This window comes from Leptosomus discolor, chromosome Z, assembly GCF_034619465.1.
Source record: "Leptosomus discolor isolate bLepDis1 chromosome Z, bLepDis1.hap2, whole genome shotgun sequence".
Taxonomy (NCBI): domain Eukaryota; kingdom Metazoa; phylum Chordata; class Aves; order Leptosomiformes; family Leptosomidae; genus Leptosomus; species Leptosomus discolor.
This window is the reverse complement of record NC_141419.1, coordinates 36,853,936-36,877,541: the sequence shown is the minus strand read 5'-3', so window position 1 is coordinate 36,877,541 and position 23,606 is coordinate 36,853,936. Positions and strand designations below refer to the sequence as shown.

The 23,606-nt window shown below is 36.9% G+C and overlaps 2 protein-coding genes across 3 annotated transcripts in view; one reads left to right on the top strand and one right to left on the bottom strand.

The window, feature by feature from the left end:
* LOC104347232 (guanine nucleotide-binding protein subunit alpha-14) overlaps positions 1-15,341 on the top strand; it is a 79,747-nt gene extending 64,406 nt beyond the window's left edge. The window contains exons 3-7 of the mRNA XM_086479829.1: positions 7,509-7,663; positions 10,609-10,737; positions 12,641-12,770; positions 14,108-14,261; positions 15,151-15,341. Of these exons, the coding sequence (XP_086335955.1) occupies positions 7,509-7,663; positions 10,609-10,737; positions 12,641-12,770; positions 14,108-14,261; positions 15,151-15,341 (759 nt within the window). The remainder of the gene's footprint in view (positions 1-7,508; positions 7,664-10,608; positions 10,738-12,640; positions 12,771-14,107; positions 14,262-15,150) is intronic.
* A 7,176-nt stretch (positions 15,342-22,517) lies between these two features.
* VPS13A (vacuolar protein sorting 13 homolog A) overlaps positions 22,518-23,606 on the bottom strand; it is a 108,453-nt gene continuing 107,364 nt past the window's right edge. For both annotated transcript variants that reach the window (XM_086479474.1, XM_086479475.1), the window contains one exon: positions 22,518-22,768. In XM_086479474.1, coding sequence (XP_086335600.1) covers positions 22,718-22,768 — 51 coding nt within the window. In that variant the 3' untranslated portion in view covers positions 22,518-22,717. The remainder of the gene's footprint in view (positions 22,769-23,606) is intronic.

Sequence of the window (23,606 nt, the reverse complement as noted above, 5' to 3'; positions counted from 1 at the left end):
GAGGTTTGGAAATCACAAATTACATGTATGTGTACTTGTGTATTTGTATGTGTGTATTTATATGTATAGTTGTGTATTTAGATGTGTACATGCTTACTTTTAGTCCAGATGTATGTAATACTGCAGAAACAACTCTTTTTGTGTTTGAAGAAGTTGACTAACATTTACATATAGACGGATGAACTCTCACACATAATTTACCAAAAGGCAAACACATAAACTGCAAACTGTTTCATTGTGTGAAGGAAACAAACATCTTGTGATTCTTATGGTTTTTCAAGGGTAATCCATTAAATTTTATGTAAGACCTGACTGTGAGGTCTCGTTTTCAATCAGAACTTTGCCAAAAATTTTGTGTTGCCAAGTACAATCTGGGTGGTGGTTTGGCCTGGTATTTTTACAGTTTCACTGCTTAGTTTTGCTTTGCTTACTGCTAGCTAGTGTACTGTTTACTATTCCTGCTGTTATCATAGATGGGGGCACTAATAATGATTGAAAACGTAGAGAAAAAATTTACTACAGCCTATGGGTGGCAGACAGAATAAGAACAGTAAGAAAGATACAATCAAAATGTATGTAAGTGGTGGGTGCACAACCAGGATGGTATCAATTAATCATTTTAATTTGAAAAAAATTAATCTTCAGCTTAATCTGCTGTTCCTTATCCAGCTATCCAGACTATGACCAGGTACCTTTGCATAGCCGTAGAACAATGCACTATTAAAGCTGAATAATGAGAGACTGCAAAATAAACAATATTTATTTGTCTTCAGAATATGATGTCCTAATTCTAAATACTTAAGTCATTTAGTTCCCCTGCTCTTTTCACCTCCCTTAATTTTCCTCTTCCAAAATGTTTTTTCACTTAGAAATTGAAACCAACCCTCATATACTTAACTTTTGTCTCTTCCTGTCATGATAATTAGGAGATACTGGCAATAACAGCAGTATATATATTTTATGTGCAACTCAGCCAGGTGTTAGCTTCCTCTTCCTTAGTTCTAAGAATGGTTTATTCGTATTCAGTTCCTCCTGTACCCAAAATATGTAAACAAACCAATCATAGATAATTGTGTAGCTAATTTTAGAAGTCTCTTAGTGTGAGCTTTACCTCAGTCATAAAGGTTGAGATATGAAAAATACCATACCTCAACCAGGGGAGCTATATGCAGTACTTGTAATTCAGCAAAATTTAGTAGCCTTGCTGGTACTGAGAGGAGGTTGACTTGAGTGTTTGGGCTTACCTTTAGTTCCAATTCAAAGAATTTTCAGCAACAGCAACAACAAGCCAACAGATTTGAAATTCACGTAACTTCTCAGTAAAACTTAAAATGTTATTTGTTAATCAGTAGCTTTTGCTAAAATTATATATGGCCTGGGAATAGCAGCTTCCTATTAAAAAAAAAAATCTTAGGTGGTTTTGTGTTCCCCCCCCCCCCGTTTTATGCATTCTCTTTTTATTTCTTTAGAAACAAACACACCTTGTTCATTATGTTGAATTAGTGGATGGGACTGTTTTGAAAAATGAGATGAAAATGAATGCAAACATGGTTTTAGTAAAACACAATGACTTTCAAAATATACTACATTATATCCCCAGAAGTTCGATTTATGGGCATAACAATAGTATGAAGAGGAGGCAAGTATTTAATTGTGTATTTCTGCATATTCTGTAGTAAGATGTAATCTGTATTTCAGTGGCACTGTAAGAGTGAAAATGGTTATAGATGTAAAACGTGTTCAGTGTACTCGCAAACTTCTTATTTACGTAGTATGAAAACTTAAACTCCTGCTGTAGCTAAGTATCTGTAGATAAAGAATGTCCTTCTGAAGCAGTATAAACCCTTAACTGGCTGTTCTTGTAACCTCCCAATATTGAATAACTAGTTTGGTCCTCTGTTTGCTGTGAAGAACCTGCTGTAACTTCCAATTACGGCTTTTACTGGAACATTTTGTAGTTTGTTTTGCTCAGCCAAATGAGGAAGGTCCTGGGGTATGAAAGTGAAGTGCAAAGACTGTGAAATACAAATGCTTGGAAAAATATGGGTTTTAGTAGTTTTGACAGAACTTTTAAAATGAATAATTTACCACTGGGCATTTAGGAAACACTTTTATTCCTCCAAAACAGACTGCTCAGAAAGCTTTTTGAAGGAGTAATAACCTAGGTTATGGGTGAAGAAAAAAATATGTATATAAGTTCAGGCCTTATAAATACAAAGAGCTTCATAAGGTAAAACATAGAGCCATTTCTGGGTTCTATTTAACGTTTATTCATATATCTAAAAAAGTGACAATTGTTGCTTGTGGTGTTATCCATTTCTTGTGTGGCAAAGATTTGTCCTTACTACAAGTTGTATTTAATATACTCATTCAGCTGGCATTTGTGCATGTTTCTTGGCACTTTCACTAAAGATGAGAAAGCTATTTTTACCCAGTGTTATTACTGTGTGAAGTAAAAAAGGCATTTTCAAGACCCCTCCTGATTATTTTGTTTCTTTTTAGGATATCTTTTTGATGAAAACAGATTAACAATTGAACCTTAAAGTGTTGCTTATTATACACCATAAGTTGTCCTTTAATTGTAGAATTAAGTCTGATTTCCAGTGGAGAATAATGTAATAGATTTTTAAGAGACTAATAAATTTTTAATATTCTAAGCAGCTTAGACACAGGTTTTGAATGTACTTGCCAAACAATTTTGCTACTGTCTTTGTTATACATTATCAGTTTTCTTTCCAGGATCATAAGGCTTGTTTTTTGGTTTTGCTTTGTGGTGGTGGTTTGTTGTGGTTTTTTGTTTTGTTTTGTTTTAAATAATGGAACAAGTATATTCTCCTGCTGTATTCAGAATTACTTACCCTTATTTTATCAGCTGTATTCTTTTCTCTGCCTGCATGATGTCATTGAGAAGCAGAGGTCTACTTAAAAAAAAATCAGCCTCAAGTAAAGTAACTTCAGAATAGGGATTTTGAATGTAAAAATGTTTCAGCACTTCTAATGTAACTTGCTGTTCCTGGTTATACCATGTTTAGAGAGACAATAATGTGCTCTATGTTTTTTAATTAAGAGTGAATTCTGGAACTGATTTGTTGGTTGTATTTCATTAAAAAATATTTTGTGCCGATAACTGACGTTGTTAACATATACTTGTGCTGTTTTGCATTTCCCCTCATTGTTCCTTGGTTCAGTCTGTAATGATTGTAGATTCATGTTGTTTATTCTTCTCATGTTAGTGAGCCCTTTCTCTTCTTTCTGTAAAGCACCTGCTGCTTATGTATTACAATGCTAAAAATTTTCACACCATTTTAGACATTTTAATCTCTTGGGCTAACTTCTTAGTGGTGAGTGAGAATTCTATAAAATTCCACTCTGTCTTTGAGTGAAATGAAAACTAAGTTTCTGATGTTTTTCTGAGTTGCAAAGGAAGGTTTTAAAATATGACACTGTCCACTTGAAACACTGAGGTCCACTTCTTGCCAAAATCCCAGTTTTATGATAAACAACTTTCATGGCATGCTGTTGGCAATGCGAAAAGATATTTGGTAAAATGTAAACTTTATTACTAAGTGTTGACAAGTTTTATAACCCTTTTCTAGAATTCCTAGTGGTGGAATTCTACCGCAAAATAGTAAAAGCCCTGTGAGCCTTGTGGGACATCTTACATCATTCAGTTACCCTTTATAGTGTTTAACGAGAGGAAAAAAAGCTACATTTAAGTATTTTATCAGGTGTCAAACTAGCTTAAAGATCTACAGCTGGTTTGAAAATTTATTTAGCTTTCACAGTTTTTGACAGATTCAAAGGCCACTTATTTGCAATAATCAGCAAAAGTCCTTCATGAGTTAGATACAACAATTTAAAAACCAAGAAAGCCCTGATTAACAGAATTGCTTCTTATTATGTACTGGAAGAGCTGTGTATGGAGTTTGGGGGCTTGCTTACTTTTGCCATGGCTTGCAAATTTTCAGTTCAGTGTCGATCAATATTTGTGTTGACCATGAATACAATACTGAATATCTACAACTAAGCTATAGCTAATATCAATGTTTGACAATCTAATTGTTACATCTAGATGGAAAACAAACAATCCATTTCCAATTATAATCCTGTTTTACATTGATACATTTTATCATGTCAACACAATTTTGTAGAAAAATCATTTACTTCAGTCATTACAGTAATCAGAGGCTGAAATAGCTAGCATTGCTCTGGTTGTTACTTATGATGAATGTTTGCTGTTAGTAATAAATGGTCACACACACTCATACGCAGAAGTTCACACGCTCAAATGAAACCCTGTGACACTTGCGTTTTAGTTAAGATACTGGTATTTTCCAGTATAAAAAAATGCAGGACTCTCCTGCTGCCGAGTTTGAAGCAGTTGCTGCTACTTCGAAGGACATTGTAGAGTGTGTTTCAAGTTTAGTCACCATCAGATTCTGGCTGGATTATTGTACACTGTCTCCTAAGATTACTCATTTATCCTGAAGACTGCATTTTAAGGAAATGGAAATTTTCTGTTTCTTGTTTTCATGCCATGTTATCCACCCATAATTCATACCAAAGGTGGTTTTTATTAGTAACGTGCCTATTTACTGAGGATGAGGAAGACATACCCCTAGAATGACACTAAAATCACTTGGTGCATTAAGTAATTTCTCTCTCCATTGTAGGATTTTTTTTTCTTTGAATTACAAGCATGAGACTAGCTGTCAGTGTTGAACTCTATTTATTTTATACTATGAAAGATTAATCTGAATTATTTTCCCAAATAGGATTTTTCCTGTTGTCACATGGCACTAGGCCATATAAGGGGACTGAGGTTTGCAGATGTAGGCACTTACAAGGACCTAGTGCCAAAGCCGGTTTTGCAACTACAATTACATGAAGCCCTCTTAGGGTTTAGAATGGAATGAAGCCGGAGTCAACACCAGTCAAAATGCCGTGACGCGTATTTGCATGCCAGAGCCCTTTCTTTTCTCTAGAAGAGGGTATCTGTTCTATGACTGTAGTGAATTGAAGAAAGAGTTACTCATAATCCAAATGATTCTGCATGTCTTTCACCAGAAAATATGGAAACAGTTACTGCCAGAAAACAGGGTCTCTAATCTCTTACCTCATATACAGTGCCTAAATATAGTATAAATCACAGGTAACGATCTTCTTACATTGTTCTAGATCAGTGTGAACATTTGATGTAATAGTTACTGAACAGAATAATTTATTAAATAGAAAACATTACCTATATTGCTAACATAGTTATGATGTGTAAAAATTAAGGTAAAAAACCAGTATCGATTCCATTGTATCTGTAAAGAATCTAGACGAAATACTAACAGGAATGTTTATACCATGGTGCATTTTAAACTATTTAACATTGATTAACCATTTACAGTGTAGCAGGAATAACAGTTATGTTTAAAGCTTTTAGCTACTATTTTTTAAAAAAGAACAGTTTTAAAAATCTGAATACTTGGCATTTGTTTTTTTGTAACAGAATACCTGTAAAATCAAAGATAATTCCAATCATGGAGAATTTATCCAGGCATTGTAGGTCTATAATGTGAAAACTGAGAAGAGTAGTATATTCACAACATTTTGGAGAATTACAGTATTTAAAATTAATTTGAACTGAGCAAGGAGAAATTGCTTTCGAGGCATTAGGCTCTATGTTACATAGTTTTGCAATTGTCCGTGGTGGCTTAAAGACCCCATAACTACAAAAGTCCTGTTTTCTGACTGATTTTTATCTTGTTTTGAATGACTAGATTAACAGATCTATCAGTATTCATATTTTCCAGTTCAAACCCTGGATCCCAACCAGATCTGTATGCAGCGTTTCTATTTGTGATTCTCCCAGGCTTAAATAAGAGGTCGGAAAGAAACCCTATTTCATTTTTTAAGAGGATGCAAGTTAAAATCTAAATGATATCTAGCAATGTACTGGAAGAAGTCTTGGCAAACTGAATTTACAGTAACCAGTTTGTTATATTCCAAACACTAAATAAGTTAATTTGTTTCAATATTAAATGCATTTTAGAACGGTACATTTCCAGACCACTAAAGGTATTAACAAACATCAGTATATATCCAGTTGAACTGTTACAAGAGAATGCTTCCAGTCACAGAATGGTTTGGGTTGGAAGGGACCTTTAAAGATCATCCCATGGGCAGGGACACCTTCCACTAGACCAGGTTGCTCAAACCCCATCCAACCTGGCCTTGAACACTTCCTGGGAGGGGGCAGCCACAGCTTCTCTGGCCAGCCTGGTCCAGCATCTCACCACCCTCATCATAAAAATTTTCTGCCTCATTTTCAAGCTAAATCTACCCACTTTCACTTTAAAATCATTGCCCCATGTCCTTTCACTACAGGCCCAGGTAAAAAGTCTTTGTCTTTCTTATAAGCCCCTTCTAAGTACTGAAAGGCCACAATAAGGTCTCCTTGGAGTCTTCTCTCCTCCAGGCTGAGCAACTCCGAACTCTCTCAGCTTTTCTTCATAGGAGAGGTGTTCCACGTTTTTGTGGTCTTGCTTCAACAGGTCCATGTCAGTACTCTATGCAGGGTCTTGATGAAAGCAGAGTAGAGGAGCAGAATCACCTCTCTCGACCTGCTGGTCACGCTTCTTTTGATGCAGCCCAAGATGTGGTTAGGTTTCTGGGCTGCAAGCGCATGTTGCCAGCTCATGTCTAATTTTTCACCCACCAGCACCCCCAAGTCCTTCTCCCCAGGGCTGCTCTCGATCCACTCGTTGCCCAGTCTGTATCTGTGCTTGGGATTGCCCCAGCCCAGGTGCAGAACCTTGCACTTGGCCTTGAACTTCATGAGGTTTGCACAGGCCCACCTCTTCAGCCTGTCAAGGCCCCTCTGGATGGCCTCCCTTCCCTGCAGTGTGTCGACCACACCACTCACTGAAGAACAATAGATTCTTTTGTCCTTTACAAGCAAAACTTACATTTATCTTTGCAATACCTCTTACACTTAACAGTAGAGAGCAAGGAAAAATTACTTCTTTCCATAGAGTAGTACCTTGGCTGTATGTCACCGAGCTAGACAGTAATCAGAAAATGGCTTTTAGGAGTTTGATGCCTGCTTGGTGACTGTTTATGCTTGATCAGCCTCTGGTTTGTCCTGAAACAAACAAACCAAAAGTATCTGTACTAAAGTAAGTATCTAGAATTTTAGAAACATTACCACTGTTATAAATTGGCATAAAAATCTAATGAGCTTAAAAATAGGAGGTTTAGAGCCCCTTCTGACCTTTTATCAAGTTCCTCTTTTAAAAAGAATCACATGTGGATGACAGTAAGCAAGAACTGACTTGGTTAAAACATTCAGTAGCAGTCAGTTGACTTGAAAAATTAAATGCATTCAAGGATTAAAACTGCTTATACTTTCTGATGCTTAGTCTCATTGATGGGAAGAGTGTAATAAAGAAAGGGGAGAGTGTGTATTGCATACCAGTGTCAATCCTTTCTCAAAATAGTGTAATCATTTAATTGATTAGGAGAGTGCTCTAATGATCAAAGAAGTGGAAGTGGATAAAGTGACAGTGCTGGAAAGAAAACAAGTTGAAGCAATCAAGAAGCTCTGGGAAGACCCAGGAATTCAAGAGTGCTATGACAGACGGAGGGAGTACCAGCTCTCAGACTCTGCTAAGTAGTAAGTAATGTAATTACAAGAACAAGCCAGACCTAATGAAGTTAATCGTAGAATCATTTAGGTTGGAAAAGACCCTTAAGATCATTGAGTCCAACTGTTAACCTAGCGCTGTCAAGTCCACCACTAAACCATGTCCCTAAAGGCCACATCTATATAGCTTTTAAGTACTTCCAGGGATGGTGCCTCCACCACTTCCCTGGCCTGCCTCTTCCAGTGCTTGACAAACCTTTAGGTAAAGAATTTTTTCCTAATAACCAACCTAAACCTCACCTGGCGCAACTTGAGGGAGTTTCCTCTCGTCCTGTCACTTGTTACCTGGGAGAAGAGACCAACACCCACCTGCCTACAACCTCCTTTCAGGTAGTTGTAGAGAGCGATAAGAATCATGGAATCATTAGGTTGGAACAGACCTCTAAGATCATCAAGTCCAACCATTGACTTAATACCACCATGCCTGCTAAAGCATGTCTATAAGTGCCACATCACACGTTTTTTGAACACCTTCAAGGATGGTGACTCCACCACTTCCCTGGGCAGCCTGTTCCAATGTTTGACCACTCTTTTGTTAAGAAATTTCTCCTAACATCCAATCTAAACCTCCCCTGGAGCAACTTGAGGCCATTTCCTCTCATCCTATCGCTTGTTACTTGGCAGAAGAGAGCAACCCCCACCTCACTACAACCTCCTTTCAGGTAGTTGTACAGAGTGTTGAGGTCTCCCCTCAGCCTCCTCTTCTCCAGACTAAACAGCCCCAGCTCCCTCAGCCGCTCCTCACAAGACCTGTTCTCCAGGCCCTTCACCAGCTTCATTGCCCTTCTCTGGACACACTCCAGCACCTCAGGATCTTTCTTGTAATGAGGGGCCCAGAACTGCACCCAGCATTTGAGGTGCAGCCTCACCAGTGCCAAGTAGAGGGACATGATCACTTCCCTACTCCTGCTGGCCACACCATTTCCGATACAGGCCAGGATGCTGTTGGCCTTCTTGGCCACCTGGGCACACTGCTGGCTCATAATGATGACAGAGATTCACTCTGATTTTTCTAGTTATACCTTGACTCTGTTGGCCTGTGGTACACAACAAATTTTATGGTGGAGTGATGAAACAAATTGATTTTAGGCTTTCTGAACATGCTGGAACCATCACCCCTCCCAGTTCTGAGGTCAACACAGCTGGTACATAACTGAGTTTCCCTTGGGGGAAACCATGAAATACAGCTGTACAAAATATATTGACAAGTGGGCAGGTCAGACAGTTCAGTTGTTATGTGAAAAAATTAGGATATAAGTAAGAATGAAGATAGGTCTGTTCCCCAAATTTCAAAGAAATTAGTTGTGAAAAAATGATTGTTTCATGAGAAAGAAAATTTACATTTCTGGTTCTGCCAAGGTTGAGAAGTAACAGTGTTAAATTTCAGCAAGGAACATTTAGATTAGGCATTTATGGTAGACTTTAACTCATAGTTACACATAGGCAATCTGTTCCTGTGTGTTAAGCATTATCATTCTTGACAGATGCCTTGTCTGCCTTTTTCTCGGATAATCTTATGTTGGAGAGGGATGCCACTTAATGGTCTACTGTAGCTCATTTTCTAAGAAATCAGCTACAACTGAAAATTAGTTATATTTTAAATTTTATTAAACCTTTCTTTTAGTGTTAATTATGATTTAGATCTCAATAACAATTTGCTACATTGCTGGAGAGGAGGAATTTTCTTATTCTTAGGATAAATCTTTTCTGAGAAAATGATCACATTAAGTGTGAGTATTTTTTCTTTTGGAACCCAAGTTGAGGGATGTTTGGGCAGTAAGGGGAGAATACATCGACACCCTCCTGCTGTCAACAAAAGAAAAGAGGTGAATTAGTGCTTAAATAAAGGAAAGTTTATGCTACAACCATGTTGTATGAGCGTTGGTTGCTTGTTAGGATTTTGGCTGATCTAATGTTGCCTCCTAGTGGTGGGAAGATAGGTTGCAGAGAGGAATACCAGGCATCGGTTCTTTGTGACTTGCTCACACGCTGCTCATTTATTGAGGCACAGGAATGTCATCGCAGAATTTAATCCCAGTGAAGAAAAGCACAGGAGCCTTGTGAAGCTAAGAAGGGTAACGTTAAGAATGACTGCATGGGCAGATGAGAAATTGCATAATCTTTTATATTGAAAAGATACATTTGAAGCGTTCATGTTTGCAGTGCTTTCCATTAATTACCCTTCTGAATTCTGTCCAGCAACCTTTCACACTTGTGTGCAATGTTGGCATCATGGATGAAGTGACAGGGGATAGAGTACTGTTGGTAAACATTAATGGCCTTAAGCTGCACCAGGGGAGGTTCGGGCTGGAGATGAGGAAGAATTTCTTTACTGAAAGGGTTGTCAGGCATTGGAACAGGCTGCCCAGGGAGGTGGTGGAGTCACCATCCCTGGAGGTGTTTAAGAGATGGGTAGATGTTGTACTTAGGATCGTGGTTTAGTGGTGTTGACAGAGCTAGGACAAAGGTTAGGCTTGATGATCTTGAAGGTCTCTTCCAAACAAAACTGTTCTATGATTTTATGATTCTGTGATTATGGCTAGGACTGATATTTATATATGTGTTCAAATCTTAATTCTGATGCTTATTTTGGGGTAATAGCAAAGATTATTCAAATAAAATTAATCATTTTGGGTGTGGGCTGATTGTCTATAGAACATTCAGGCATCATCCCTTTTGACTAGTGTTATTCTGTCTGAAATGTAAATGCAGGTCTCAGTTAAAGTAAAGGGGTTTTTTTGTTGTTGTTTTATGCCAGCAACAATTGCACAAAGGCCACGCACAACTGAATTTCTGTTTAGCTGCTTTTGTGGGAACACTTCTGTGATTGCTTGTTAATACTTTGGGTTTCAATCTGTGTGATTAATTTATGATAGTGCATTAATCTTGTTTCTGTTGTATATTTAACTTTTTAGTTATCTCTCTGACCTTGATCGTATTGCTATGCCCTCATTTGTGCCAACTCAGCAAGATATTCTTAGAGTCCGAGTGCCAACTACAGGAATTATGGAGTATCCTTTTGATTTAGAAAATATTGTATTTAGGTAAGAATATCTGTCAAATAGGTATGCAATTATGAAAGTAGTTGCTGCAACTTTACTTCTAAGGTCCTTCAAGCTTTTGCATTCGATGAGTGTTGTATGTGTTTCCAGCTCTTTTAGTCTCTGAAGTTAATATGGTAACTTGAGCGGTGTTTCAAAACATTCCTTTTGAAATTTACATTACATGAAGAAAGCTTTTCAATTCGAGCAGCCCAATTCCTATGTATTCTGAACTAATAGTTTAATTAAAAGCCTTGGATGGGGGGATGCAGAGGCAAGGTGTTTGTAGTAACATGAGTGCTCGTATCGGAATGTTGTTTAATTCCATTTAGAGCAAATGGTTTCTGCCTCCTGACTGCAACTATTTGGAAGAGAGGGCCCTAATAGATAGTCTAAAGCCCTCAATGAGTTGACAACTTCCAGTTAGATAAAGTTAGGGAAAGAAGCTGGAGGCACTGAGGGAAGGAGGAGGAAAAAAGAGAAGTGGAGGGTCATGACAGTAGATACTTCTGTTCTTCCTGCCACATAAAAAAAAAGTTCAGTAGAATTGAGAAAAACAAGCGTAGTCATAAAGTTGAAAGTCTGAGAAGCACCTAAGGTTATCTTATCTGCTACTAGACAAGCTATTGGAACAGGTGGTGTTACGGATTTTCTAAGGGAAAGCATTTTTTTTTTTATTTCAAAATTGCAGAATTCACACTAGCATGATTATAGATGTACTTCCACCAAACCACCCATTTCATCATGAACAAGCAGCTGCCTGCAGTTACAAAACAGACCCAGAAGCCACTGATAACACATGGTCAAACCAGCCTAACTGTGATTTTGTTGCTTGCTTTTTTTTCCCTGGAAAATGGAATGTTCTAGAGAACACTTTGAAGTCGATAAAATGTTGGGGACTGACTTAATTTTCTGCAAAACCATAGAAATTTGATGTACAGCTGAGGTATTTGTGAGCATTTTGATTGTTTTGTGTAGTGAGATATGACTATACTGGGGTTTTGGCAGGGGGCTGGCAAGGGAGATTTTTGGAACGTATGGGGAAAGTTAAATATGTTCACATGTGCCTTGCTAAAACTTCTAGAAACAGAGAAAAAAACCCCAGCATTGTATTTTTTTTAAATTGTGCCTCAAGTGGCTTATACACTTGTACTGGGCCTGGCTAGGATAAAGTTAGTTTTCTTCATAGCTGCTGATATGGTGCTGTGTTTTAGATTCGTTACCGAAACAGTACCTACGACATACCAGTGTTTTAGCTTTTGCCGAACAGTGTTTGCACCAAGGCCTTCTCTGTTTCTCTGCACCCCACTGAACAGGTTGGGGGTGCCCAAGAGGCTGGGAGGGGACATTGCCAGGCAGATGATCTAAACTAACCAAAGACATATTTCATGCCATATAATGTCATGCTTAGTGATAAAAGTGGAAAGAGGAGGCTTTAGGGAGGTTGGCTGTCTTTTTCTCAGGAACTGGTTGGGCATTGGTCTACTCCTGGTAGGTGGTGAGTGATTGCTTTTGCGTCACTTGTTTTATCTCTTCTTCCTCTCATCCTTCACTTTATTAAACTATTATTTTCTTTTAGTCATGACTCCCAGGTTTTCTTGCTTTTACTCTTTCTTTCCTCTCCCCGTGTCCAGCCACTGTGTAAGGGGCTAGTGAGCGAGCAGCTGTGTTGTGCTTAGCTGCCCACCGGGATTAACCCACAACAACAGTAAAGAACAGTGACAGTTGTAGCACTTGCAGCAAGTGAATCAAGTTTAAATATTAAACGGAACATACAGTGTTAAGATACACTTTTCACAGTTCAAACTTAACTTAGGTAGGCAATCTATTATAAGCCCTTTGGACATACTTAAAGTGTCTGATGAAAATGACTAGTATGTGTGTTGACTGTATTTCTGTTTAACAGGATGGTGGATGTAGGTGGCCAAAGGTCGGAAAGAAGGAAGTGGATCCATTGTTTTGAAAGTGTTACTTCCATAATTTTCTTAGTTGCTTTAAGTGAATATGATCAAGTCTTGGCAGAATGTGACAATGAGGTAAGGAGTGGGGGTATATAAGGTACAGAAAAAGATGTGTTTAAGAAAGACAGCATTCACGTGTCTTCGTAAAAGCATTTGCAAATACTAGAATTACATTAAGAAGCTCATAAAGCAGTCCTGAAGTTGTATTTAAAAAGTGAACTCTACCTTAGAAGACAAAAGATATTTTAAGGTGTTTTAAATCACTTAACCCATGTCAAATGTTTGATAATTTGAGTATCAGCAATATGTCTAAGTAAAACTACCTCAGTGATCTACAGTTAGCGTTTTTGTTTGTTTGTTTAAGTCTCTGATGTTTCAGAGTTAACCTGTGCATTAATTAAGGACAATTAAAACAAAATAACTTAACATTTACCTCCTTCCCAAGGTTAGAAAACATGAGTTCTCCCATCTGTTCTGAAGTGCCATCATCAGCAGTAGCCAGATGTTGTAGAGAAGGATGCAAAAAAGAAAACAGTAGGCAATGAGCGAAAAGCGTGTTAGAAAGCGTGCAGTTAGGAACTGCATTACTTTTGGTAGCGGTTGCTTTACATCCTGCAGTACAGAGATTCCTTCAAATGTCCTTCAAACGCACGTAATACCATTTCAGCTATGAAGTCCCAAAGCCCTTACAGATCACTTTTCTCAACATCTGTTTGAGCTGTGAAAAGCATACCCTACTTCACTTGCTGAAGTGTCACATCTTTGTAGTTGAGATAGTTTTCAAAAAGTTTGCTGTCATCTTTTTGATGCATGAACGACTTCAGTAACTGTAATTTTCTTTTTCCTTTCATTATCATGAATGATTTTTTTATGCTCACTTTGGACATTAGGAAATAAATAACAAACTGACTGCCATCACAAGCCCATCCTCAGCAACTCCAAACAGCAATCTCTAAATGTAGAGTTCCTCAGATCTCTCTTGAAATGGACAGACTTTATTACTCGTATAGATGATGACATATGCTCTTGTCCTTTAGCTATGTCACAGTATGTTAATATCAGGTATTTGACCTGATACACTCTGCTTCAGCTCTCACTGTGAGGTCTGAAGAGGCTTTCACAGAGCAGCAGTCCATGGCTGCTCACTAACTCGTACAAGAATTCAAATAATCTCTATTATTAAGGCTTACCTTGATTTCACACACCATCATGCCATTCACAGCAGTGATCCAAAACCCAGTGAATAAAAGGATATAGAATATGAAGAGTAATGATCAACCAGTGCATTGCAATTGCATTTAATAAAAGTAATTTTTTTAAAAAAGCTTTAAAAAAAAATCTTTATGATCTCTGGCTGATGTGATTTGTATATGCTACTAGAAAATGTAAGCTCATATTAATTTTTGTTGTAGAATCGAATGGAAGAAAGCAAGGCCTTATTTAAAACTATCATTACATATCCCTGGTTTATGAATTCTTCAGTCATTTTGTTTTTAAATAAAAAAGATCTTCTAGAAGAGAAAATCATGTATTCCCATCTAATTAGTTACTTTCCAGAATACACAGGTAAGCATTTATCCCACACTATATTCACAAAGCTAGTCATATTTAAAAGTTAGTTTTTCCTCATTAAATTGAACATGGAAAGTGGAATTATGCAATATATTTGATATCTATGCTTTCCTACTCTATCCTTTAAAATAAAAACTTAAGTTTTTTGGGTTTTTTACTGGAGCATTGTGGACAGAGCCTTAAGAGATTTTTTGCAGCCATTCTCTTACCATTAGAGTGGCACGATCACTTTTTATTTATAAGAAACAGCACCTTTTTCATCTTTGATCTCAAGAGACAAATTACAGGAGGAACTTAGGGAACACAGCTATTAATCCAACTTTTTATATAATGAAAACCTATAGTATAGTTTTGCATTCATTATTATAACTTGTTATCTGTATAAAAGTGCAAAGTTAAAAAGCAGCCTGAATAACTTTGTTACTGATACTTCAAGTTGCCAAAAGAATGATGAAAACAATCACAGATGTATTACACTACTTAATGCCGTATTATATTCTGCAAGACATGTATCACGTTGAATCCTACAATTAATAAAGAAAAGAGTTATAACAATTTAATAGCTACAGAGAAAATACACGACCCTCTTTTGGCCAAAAAGAATCCTATTTACTCTGGTGTGTTTTAGAAAGTTTAATTTCTCTCATGGTCTTTGACATAATACAATAAGGTAGCAAACTATTAATAGATGCTGGGTAATTTCAGTTGTGTAGGGTTTTATAAAAAGTACTTTGACCTCTAAGATTTACCGTTAAAAAAAGCATACTCCACACATTTTAGAAAGCAGTGTTGTAACAGCTTTTGCTCCACTAACATATCATGTGCTTCTTCCTTGACCTGTAGCTTTTAACTGTTCAAAACCACTAATTGTGCTTTTGACTAGGACCTAAACAAGATGTCAAAGCTGCGAGAGAATTCATTCTGAAGCTGTATCAGGATCAGAATCCAGACAAGGAAAAAGTAATCTATTCCCACTTCACTTGTGCCACAGACACAGAAAATATTCGTTTTGTCTTCGCTGCTGTCAAGGACACGATCCTGCAATTAAACCTGAAGGAGTTCAACCTGGTTTAAAGAAAAAACATGGTGGCAGCTACAAAGTGTGACTTACTCATAGCACAGCCTGTGTTGATAAAAGAAGATGGTGTCTTTTTAGAGACCATTTACAGAAGTGGGAGGATGATTTATGTTTACTGAAGTATGGATTAAGAGAGCTTTAAAGAATGAGTTTCAAAGTTTACTTTTTAAGCTATACTTTTAAAATACTGTGTTCATATTTTCCATATTACTTTTGTCTGTGAGTTGTTTTTTGTCAGCTGTGAGAATTAAGTATATGTAGAAGAATGTACATAAACTACATTGCTGTCCAGCTGGTGTTTTCTTAAGATTTTTTTTTTTTTTATATCTAGCATTTACAATCATAGTTTAGAAAATTTCAAAGTGATGCCTTAAAAATGACAAGATAGTGTTATTGTAGGGTGCTAGACATTTTTACTAGACATTTTTATATTCTTGTTCTGAGCAATGTAGTTGAAAGACTAGGGTAAACCTATTACATTTTTTAGAAGCATCTCTCAGTAGCCTTGACAGGCCAAACCTGTTAATGGTCTAGGAATCATTACAAAAAAATTAATTATTAGTGACCCTTGCATATCACTGCGTTTTTGCTCAAGTGCCTTACAATAATAAAATCCCTTTCACAATTAAGAAATGACAGATTAAGATCTTGTAAGCAGTCTGTCGAGTTTACTCTTTTCTGAAGGGAAAAAGCGTTTCTCAAACAGCACAGCATTTAGCAAACATTCTCAGCACTCACTGCCACAGGAGCTTGGAGGTCATCCACAGCTGCCTGCGATAAACTGGGCCTTAAAAGTCCTCTGAGTCACTAACATAACTTGCTTTTTGCCCTCTGCAGTTTCCTGTCGTTGAGCTTCACAGGCAGTTCTGCATGGATTAGAGAGCAGTAAAGCCTCTCCTCTAAAAGATTCCCAGCCATTTTCTCATTTCCTCCATGCCCTGCCCAACTCCAAACCTCTCCACTAAAGATGTCAGCACCACTGATAACTTGGGTCAATTCTCCTTCACCAGGTCAAAAATTCGAAGAGGAAATAATAAAGACATTAGGCTAGTCTTGAAAACCATGCAAAATTTGTGGAGGTCAGTGGCACTTAATAGCTAACCCAGCAACCCTTGTAAGGACAGCATTTTAGTAGAACACTCTGTTAGTGTTTTAGTATGTTATTATCAGTAATTCAGCTCAAAAGATGTGCCACTGTACAGAGGTTCCCCTGTATTTAAGTACATGAAAATTCCATTTTTCCAAGAGGAAATACTATAGCAATAGTTTTTACTATCAGTCAGCATAAAATAGCAATTTCTATGCAGCACAGAAAATATTCAAGTAATACTCATTTTTCAGCTTTAGTAGTACTTCTGTGTATTCAGGCAGGTTGATAGCTCTTGCAGTTCAGTCCTGTGAAAAGCACACCCTGACCCTTCATGGCCCATAAAGAATGTTTACTGTTTTACATATTAAACAAACAGGACAGTTCGCTTTTGTCCAGCAGTACAGAAAAAGCAAACTATGTCCAGAGCCATAGCAGAAAACAGCCTGTAACGTTTGATTCATTTGCTCTTCCTTTAGAGTTGGCACAAGTAGCACACTGTAGCAGTACGCTGCTTTTAACGTTGTTCTGTGAGGGAAGGACACTGGCCTACATATTGTGCCTACCCTAGTGAATGGCAGTAATTGACACCAAGGGATTGACTAAAGTGCAGTACACCCTGGGACGAGGGACAGGGTATGGTGCCACTTGCTGAACGAGAAGTGGGCAAGGGGGAATGACAGAAAGCACAGAAGAAAACAACATGTCTCTGTGTGTGTGTCTGTGTGTGTGTGTCTGTGTCTGCGTGTCATCCATGTCCCCAAAATGTCATCTCTACTCTCCCTCAGAAGTACTGACATCGTAAGTGCTCAGACCTGCTTTCCTAAACTAACCAACCATTGTTGCCCAAAAATTAATTCAAAAGCATTTTTTGCCACAAAAATCTGTATATATTGGAGTTTTTACATTACTTAAGACCTTCCAGTCACATGAAAAGATGACAACAAAAATACTTTTTCTAGGGCAGCAGATTTGATGGAGGAAAACATATGAAATACCCAAACGCTTGAACTGCTTGATTCACTTTTGAACCCTCTGGGAAATTCTGGGGAAACGCCGGTTTAAACTCTCAGCGGTTTCGTATCTTGAGTCAAGATTTGCTGTCTATGGGCAAAGCACATATTGGTGCCATGAACTTGGGAGCCTGGCTTTGCTGTAGCGCAAGCTTTGCAGATGGTGAGACAGTTAACGTTTCACAGGAGCCATCAGTACAAGAACGCTTTTCCTTCACACTTCACAAACCACATTTAAAAACATTCACGAGGGCAGTCCCCAAGACAAACTTCTGCACATGGTTCTCGATCTACTTGATGCAACAAGGAATGAAAACCAACAAAGATAAAAAACTGGGAGACATCCAGCAAAAAGAGATTTTGTTTTTTCTCCGTTTCTGTCTATTAGTGTCCTACCTTGTCATGCCTGTGCCAGCAAGTTGCATTTGTTTCAGTCTTTGCTGTAGCAATGATAAGTTAATAAAAATTAATGGCCTGGACTTCTTTTACTCCTTGTAGGGGGAGACTTAAAAGCTTATTTACTCCTGCCTTGAAGTACTACAAGAATATTTAGAATTTTTGTTCCAATTTGCCCTGGAAACCATCAAAACCTTTTTATAAAGAAAATCTGGTGTCTCCTGTGAATGGAATTTTAGATCCTTAGATCCCACTTGCAGTCAAAAAAGCAAAAATTGTGACCAAGGTCATGGCTGCATTTCTTCTGTAAAATAGTGAAGCTTGGCTCACAGGTGATGCATATACGTACTTGCATATACTGACCAGAAAATTCCTAATTGATCCACCAGTAAGAACAATAACAGGCAAATCTTGTCTGAGTAATAAAAAGGTGTCAGCTATCTGCTAATTTGCAGTTTTAGAGAGAAAAACATAATGCATTCAAGAATCACATAACCAAACTGACAATTTGCATTTCAAGAGAAGATGATATGATAAATACAAATGTTTTCTGTATGAAAATGTGAAGTGCTTTGTAAAATTTTGATCTGCATAATGACACAAATATCGTGATGCATGTGAAAAAAAAATAACAAAAGAAAAACAGTCAGAAACACTTTTCACCATACCTGAGACAATTACAAATACAAAATGCATATTATAAGTATTTTTCACCAACAGTTCCTACATTTAATAACCCTGTTCTTTTGAAATACACTGTCTCAATTCCTTAAAAAAAATACTGGAAAACAACCCCAAACCTTCCACAGTATTGAACTGATTTCCATAATAATCTGCACACAATAGCAAGAGAGACGGCTCCTTCGCCGTCTGGTTTTAGTAACACATTTAAGAATAGAACCCAAGACCCTTCCTTTGCAGAAGTTACAAATAAATTGATCAATGCAGGAAAAAACCCAAACCTCAGTAATTAACTGCCCGGAACTTCAGCCACCTATTATCCTTAGTTCCTGGGAAGTGAATGTTTCATTATATTGGTTGCTGCTTTAGGTTTTGCTGCATAGTCAGTAAAGATTAGTCACTGCAGGTGGAGAGGGATCAACTGAGAGAGTTTAATGCTGGAAAAAGGTACTGCGGAATTGTATGATTTGCTGAAGAAACACTGTGCACTCTTGCCTTGTACAAACGTGATTCCAGGCAATGCCATCTTTAGGTAGTTCTTTTCTGCAATTCAAATGTGAAAGGCTCAAGAAGGGGAAAAAAAAAAAATCTTAAATAGTTTTGTAGAATATTCTCATTCTTGAAGCTAATACAATATCAGGAAATAAATATATACAAGTCTATTTAAATGTGATATGGATATGCAGCTATTTAGGAACAAGCCACAAGACCTAGCAATCCTATTAAGGTATGGGATGTATTTATTGAAATTGTTTTACATCAGCAGAATATTTAGGAAACTTAAGGTTTGCAATTAAAATTAAAGAATATGCTGCAAGTATTAACTGTTAACTACCATTACACAGTAATATTAATCTTATTGACTAGTGTGTGGTATTTGTTATTTGCAGGTAGAATGCTAAAAATAACTCGGCAGCAACAAAAGGCCTTCATGATTTCTTTGATATGCAAGTGTATTTTGTGAAGTGCTAAAGGCAATAAATAGCTAATGGCATATGTACAGAATTTTATTTGGGGAAACAAAGAGGATTTCATAAGAATCTGGTTATCTGGCAACATCATCTGTGTTTTTTCAATGCGGCAATAGAAAAAAAAAACTTTAAAGGGAGCTTATACATGTCAATCTAGTTATTAAAAATGTGTCCTTATAATAAATCAGAGGTAAAGACTGAAGTCTGTAGTCTGCTTTCAGTGAGATGGCTGCAACAGTAGCTTGACCTTATGTTCTTACAGATAGGATTTGACCTAACTGGTCAACTTCTACCTACGATATTCTGTTATTACCTGTTAATTAAAGCAGTATATAAAGAAAACAAACAATAATCACATTCCAGTCAAATAAAATTCAGTTTCACTTTATTCAAGGTGAAGAAGAGGTTGTCGGGGGGGGAGGGAGGATGGTGGAAACCGAAAGAGCCATGCCATGCAAAGCCACGCAGCTGGACAAAACAAAGTGCAAACAGTTACACTTACAAATGTTTTAGCGATGTGTCTGGCATCTTCGAATTTATGCTGGGTTTGTCATTGATTTCTTAGAGGTAATTCTAACCTTTAACAGACCACAACTGAGAACCCAAATGACATTTCTCAAAGGTACTAAGTTTAGGTAACAGTCATCTAGAAGAGAAACTGTTCATCAGTACTTCAGTAACGGCCATGGTATACTTTCAAACACCACCATGGGCAGACCTAAATGCCTACATAGGAATTTTTATTCAGATCCCCTTGTCTAAATGCATAAACATTTTTAATAAAAAATATCTATTCTGCTTTCTTGTTGAAAAAAATGTGCATATTGCAATAAGGAATGAGGCACAGCAGAGTGGACATCTCAAACAGCTTGCAGTAATCCAGAAAACTACACAATGGCATAAATCTGAATACCTTTCTCCTCACCCCAGGCTGATGTATAGTTAAAACAGAAATGGCAACATTCATTCATGGCTCTGTGGAGAAAATGTAAGAAAAAAAAAAAAACAACAAAGGAAAAAGATACAATTTACTTACTATATAGAAAATTATGTTGTCATTACAAGTGGAGACAAGGAGGGAGGTGGGGGGAAGGTCCATGTTGACTTTTGCACACTTCCAGTGTTGTGGTTTGTGTGTTAAGGCTTTTAGTTAGCACTGAAGATCAAAATATTTTATACTCTATAGGAAAAATGCAAGCTGGGAGGAATCGTTGTGATTTCCAAAACAGGGTTTTAACCAGAGACATGCACATTCAAAACAAATCCTTCAACATTTATAGTTAAATTGCTAAAATATTACTGAAGAGCCAGCTGAGATTTGAGAATCAGATGTTGGTTGACAAAATAAATGTAAGTTAAGAACTGGGGATACTATTAATTGAAACAGAGGCTCTGTGAAGAGAATATATTTAGAATATGGTGAATAGAAAAGCTACACAAATGGGAATGTACAAAGTACTTGCAAGAGGTACTAGAAGTCAAAGTTGCAGCAGATACTCAGTAAATACTGGGGATAGAAGGAGAGAGGAGACAACACAGTAATCAAGAATCAATGAATGAGGTTATTGAATTACCATGCCTAAGATGAAAAGTCATAGATGAAAAACAGTTACAGATACAGAACGGTACTCAGTGCACCGAATAACACTACTTATCTAAGGCAAAGTATTCTATTAGTTTGGCATGATTATAACCTGAGTTAATACTCTTGGTACGTGCTTGGTGTACAAACAAGTGCAGTTACAAAGTCATTGTCATAGTTTGGATTTCTCTTATCTTTTGATTCAATTTACACTTTATGGGAAAAATCACAAGATTACATGTATTTTGTAACCTGCTAAATAGTTACTCAACACCAAAGGCAAGACTTACATTAAATTAAAGAACTGCAATTGTAGGTTAGCATGCTAGTCATTTCAGATTTTACAATAATGCAACAATTTGGATATCTCAAGCACCACCAGCAATGTCAGAATTACATCCTGTAGCTATAAATACTCCAAAAAATTGTTTGGAAATAATATTTTGGCAGCAGGTACTTAGTACATGGACCAGATATTTTGAAGACTTTGATACGGAAATTTATGGAAACCTTCATGTAACACTGTACTGTTTCCTGTACGTTCTATATCAACTGCAGTAAACAGCTGTTCAACAATACCATGACTACTACAACTAAGAAGTAAGCAGAACTGAACACATTCAGGCTCTCCCTATTAAAGTTCTGCTCTCTGGAAATGACACAAAAAAGTTTCATTGTGTAAGAAAAGTTCAAAAAAGCAACTGTGAAATATTTATTATTTAATATAAATTTGACTTTATTAGTCACTTGCTTAGCACACAATACTGTGTAATCCAAGGCATTTATTTTTGGTATGCAACAGTGCACTTATAACCCCATAAACTCCTTCTTGAGCTGCAATACTGCTAATAACTTTTATTTAAAATAACACACTTTAACTAATATTTTTAGTGCAGAGATACATTAATTCTCCCCATTATATGTTTTTGTAAACGGTTATATTTCCTGTGAATATTGGTAGAGGTGCTGCAATGTTTCCTTGAGTAGAATATAAAAAAGTTTACACTAAAAGTGATACTGTATTGTAAATTCATCATGACCTGGTCCATCCACTTACAAAAAGAAAGTAATATTGTTAACCAAGCAGCCACTTCTGCGATCATCTAAAGTAGACTACTCTGGTCAGTAGCCTCCTTAGAATCTGAGTTGTAAGACTAGTGATTGTTAAGCTAGCATTTCCCTCGATAAAGAAATTTGAATGTCAGCACTGTCTCAAGTCATATGAAAACGAAGACGGAAACTAGGTACTGATTTTCAGAATTAAATCAGAACTGAAATATTTGCTCTGAATAGTATAATAAGAATTATTCCAGAGTTCAATTTCAGTATCAAATGTAATGGTAAAACAAATTCATTTTACACCATATTTAGAAAAAATGAATTCTGGACTTCTTACCTTAGAAAAACCAAACAAAGGCCAAAAATTGGCAGAATTTTTTTTGATGACTACTTTTTTTTTTTTACCTTAATGTCATTTTTGTGATATAGCCATAAACTGTTGTGACCATAATAAACAATTTTAAAAATCTTCCTTCCTTCCTGTTTTTGCTTTTGTTGCTGATATTTGAATAGTTCTGCTTGCTAAAGAGAAATTAAAATGTAGCTGTTCAGTGTTCCTTGTATGTTGGTGCTTCTCCCTTCATTACAGTTTCGGCTGGTTCTCTCTCACTTCTTCCAGTTTAGAAAGGATCCACTGTGTGAAGGCAAAAATGAAAAATAAACATGTTTCCTTGGTAAAAATGATAAAAGCAGCTGAAAATCAGATTGGGTTGGGCAGACACTTTACTACCTGCTGTCTTCCTGAGTTTTAACACAGTGCTCAAAATTCTTCTGTAGATTATAAACCCCCGATTTTCTCAGATGAAAATGGAGGCATTTAAGTACCAACATCTGATGATGGATACCACAGCTATTTCAGCTGGCTAGGTTGATATTTCAGTTTCCTGGTCTGTATTTCAATGAATAATATTTTAAAAAATAAATGACATCATCATTTCACCCACATCGTTATTAATGCTCTGCATTAGTCTACAACTCTAAACAATTCACAGATGACAATACAGAAGCCAGAGTAACAAAAGACAGAGGACAAGAATAGGTTTCAGCAATGTGATAACACAGTTATTCACAAAGAAGCTTTCTTTAGCTATATTTGGTTTCCTCTCAGGAATTTCAAAGTCACAGGTTTACTGAATGTGGAAGGGAAATTAGTTTCCCAAGAGTCTAAAAAGAAAAAAAAAAAAAAAAAAAAAGGTGAGGGGCCAAAAAGGGGCAGTGAGATGGACATCTAGGGTAGGAGATGAAGTTATACAAAGGAATTGCCATGAGAAAGCTGCATAATGCTTTCAAGGAAGATGAGTGGATAATTACAAGTCAGATTCTGTTATCGGATCAGCTTCTATGTTACAGATCTGTAGGATCCCCTCCTCCCCATCACCCCCTCAAGGAAACCAGAGCTTCTGTTTAGCAGGATGCTGAAGGTTTGAGAGAAGACTTGGCTGTTCGAGAAATTACTATTCACGTCAGAATAT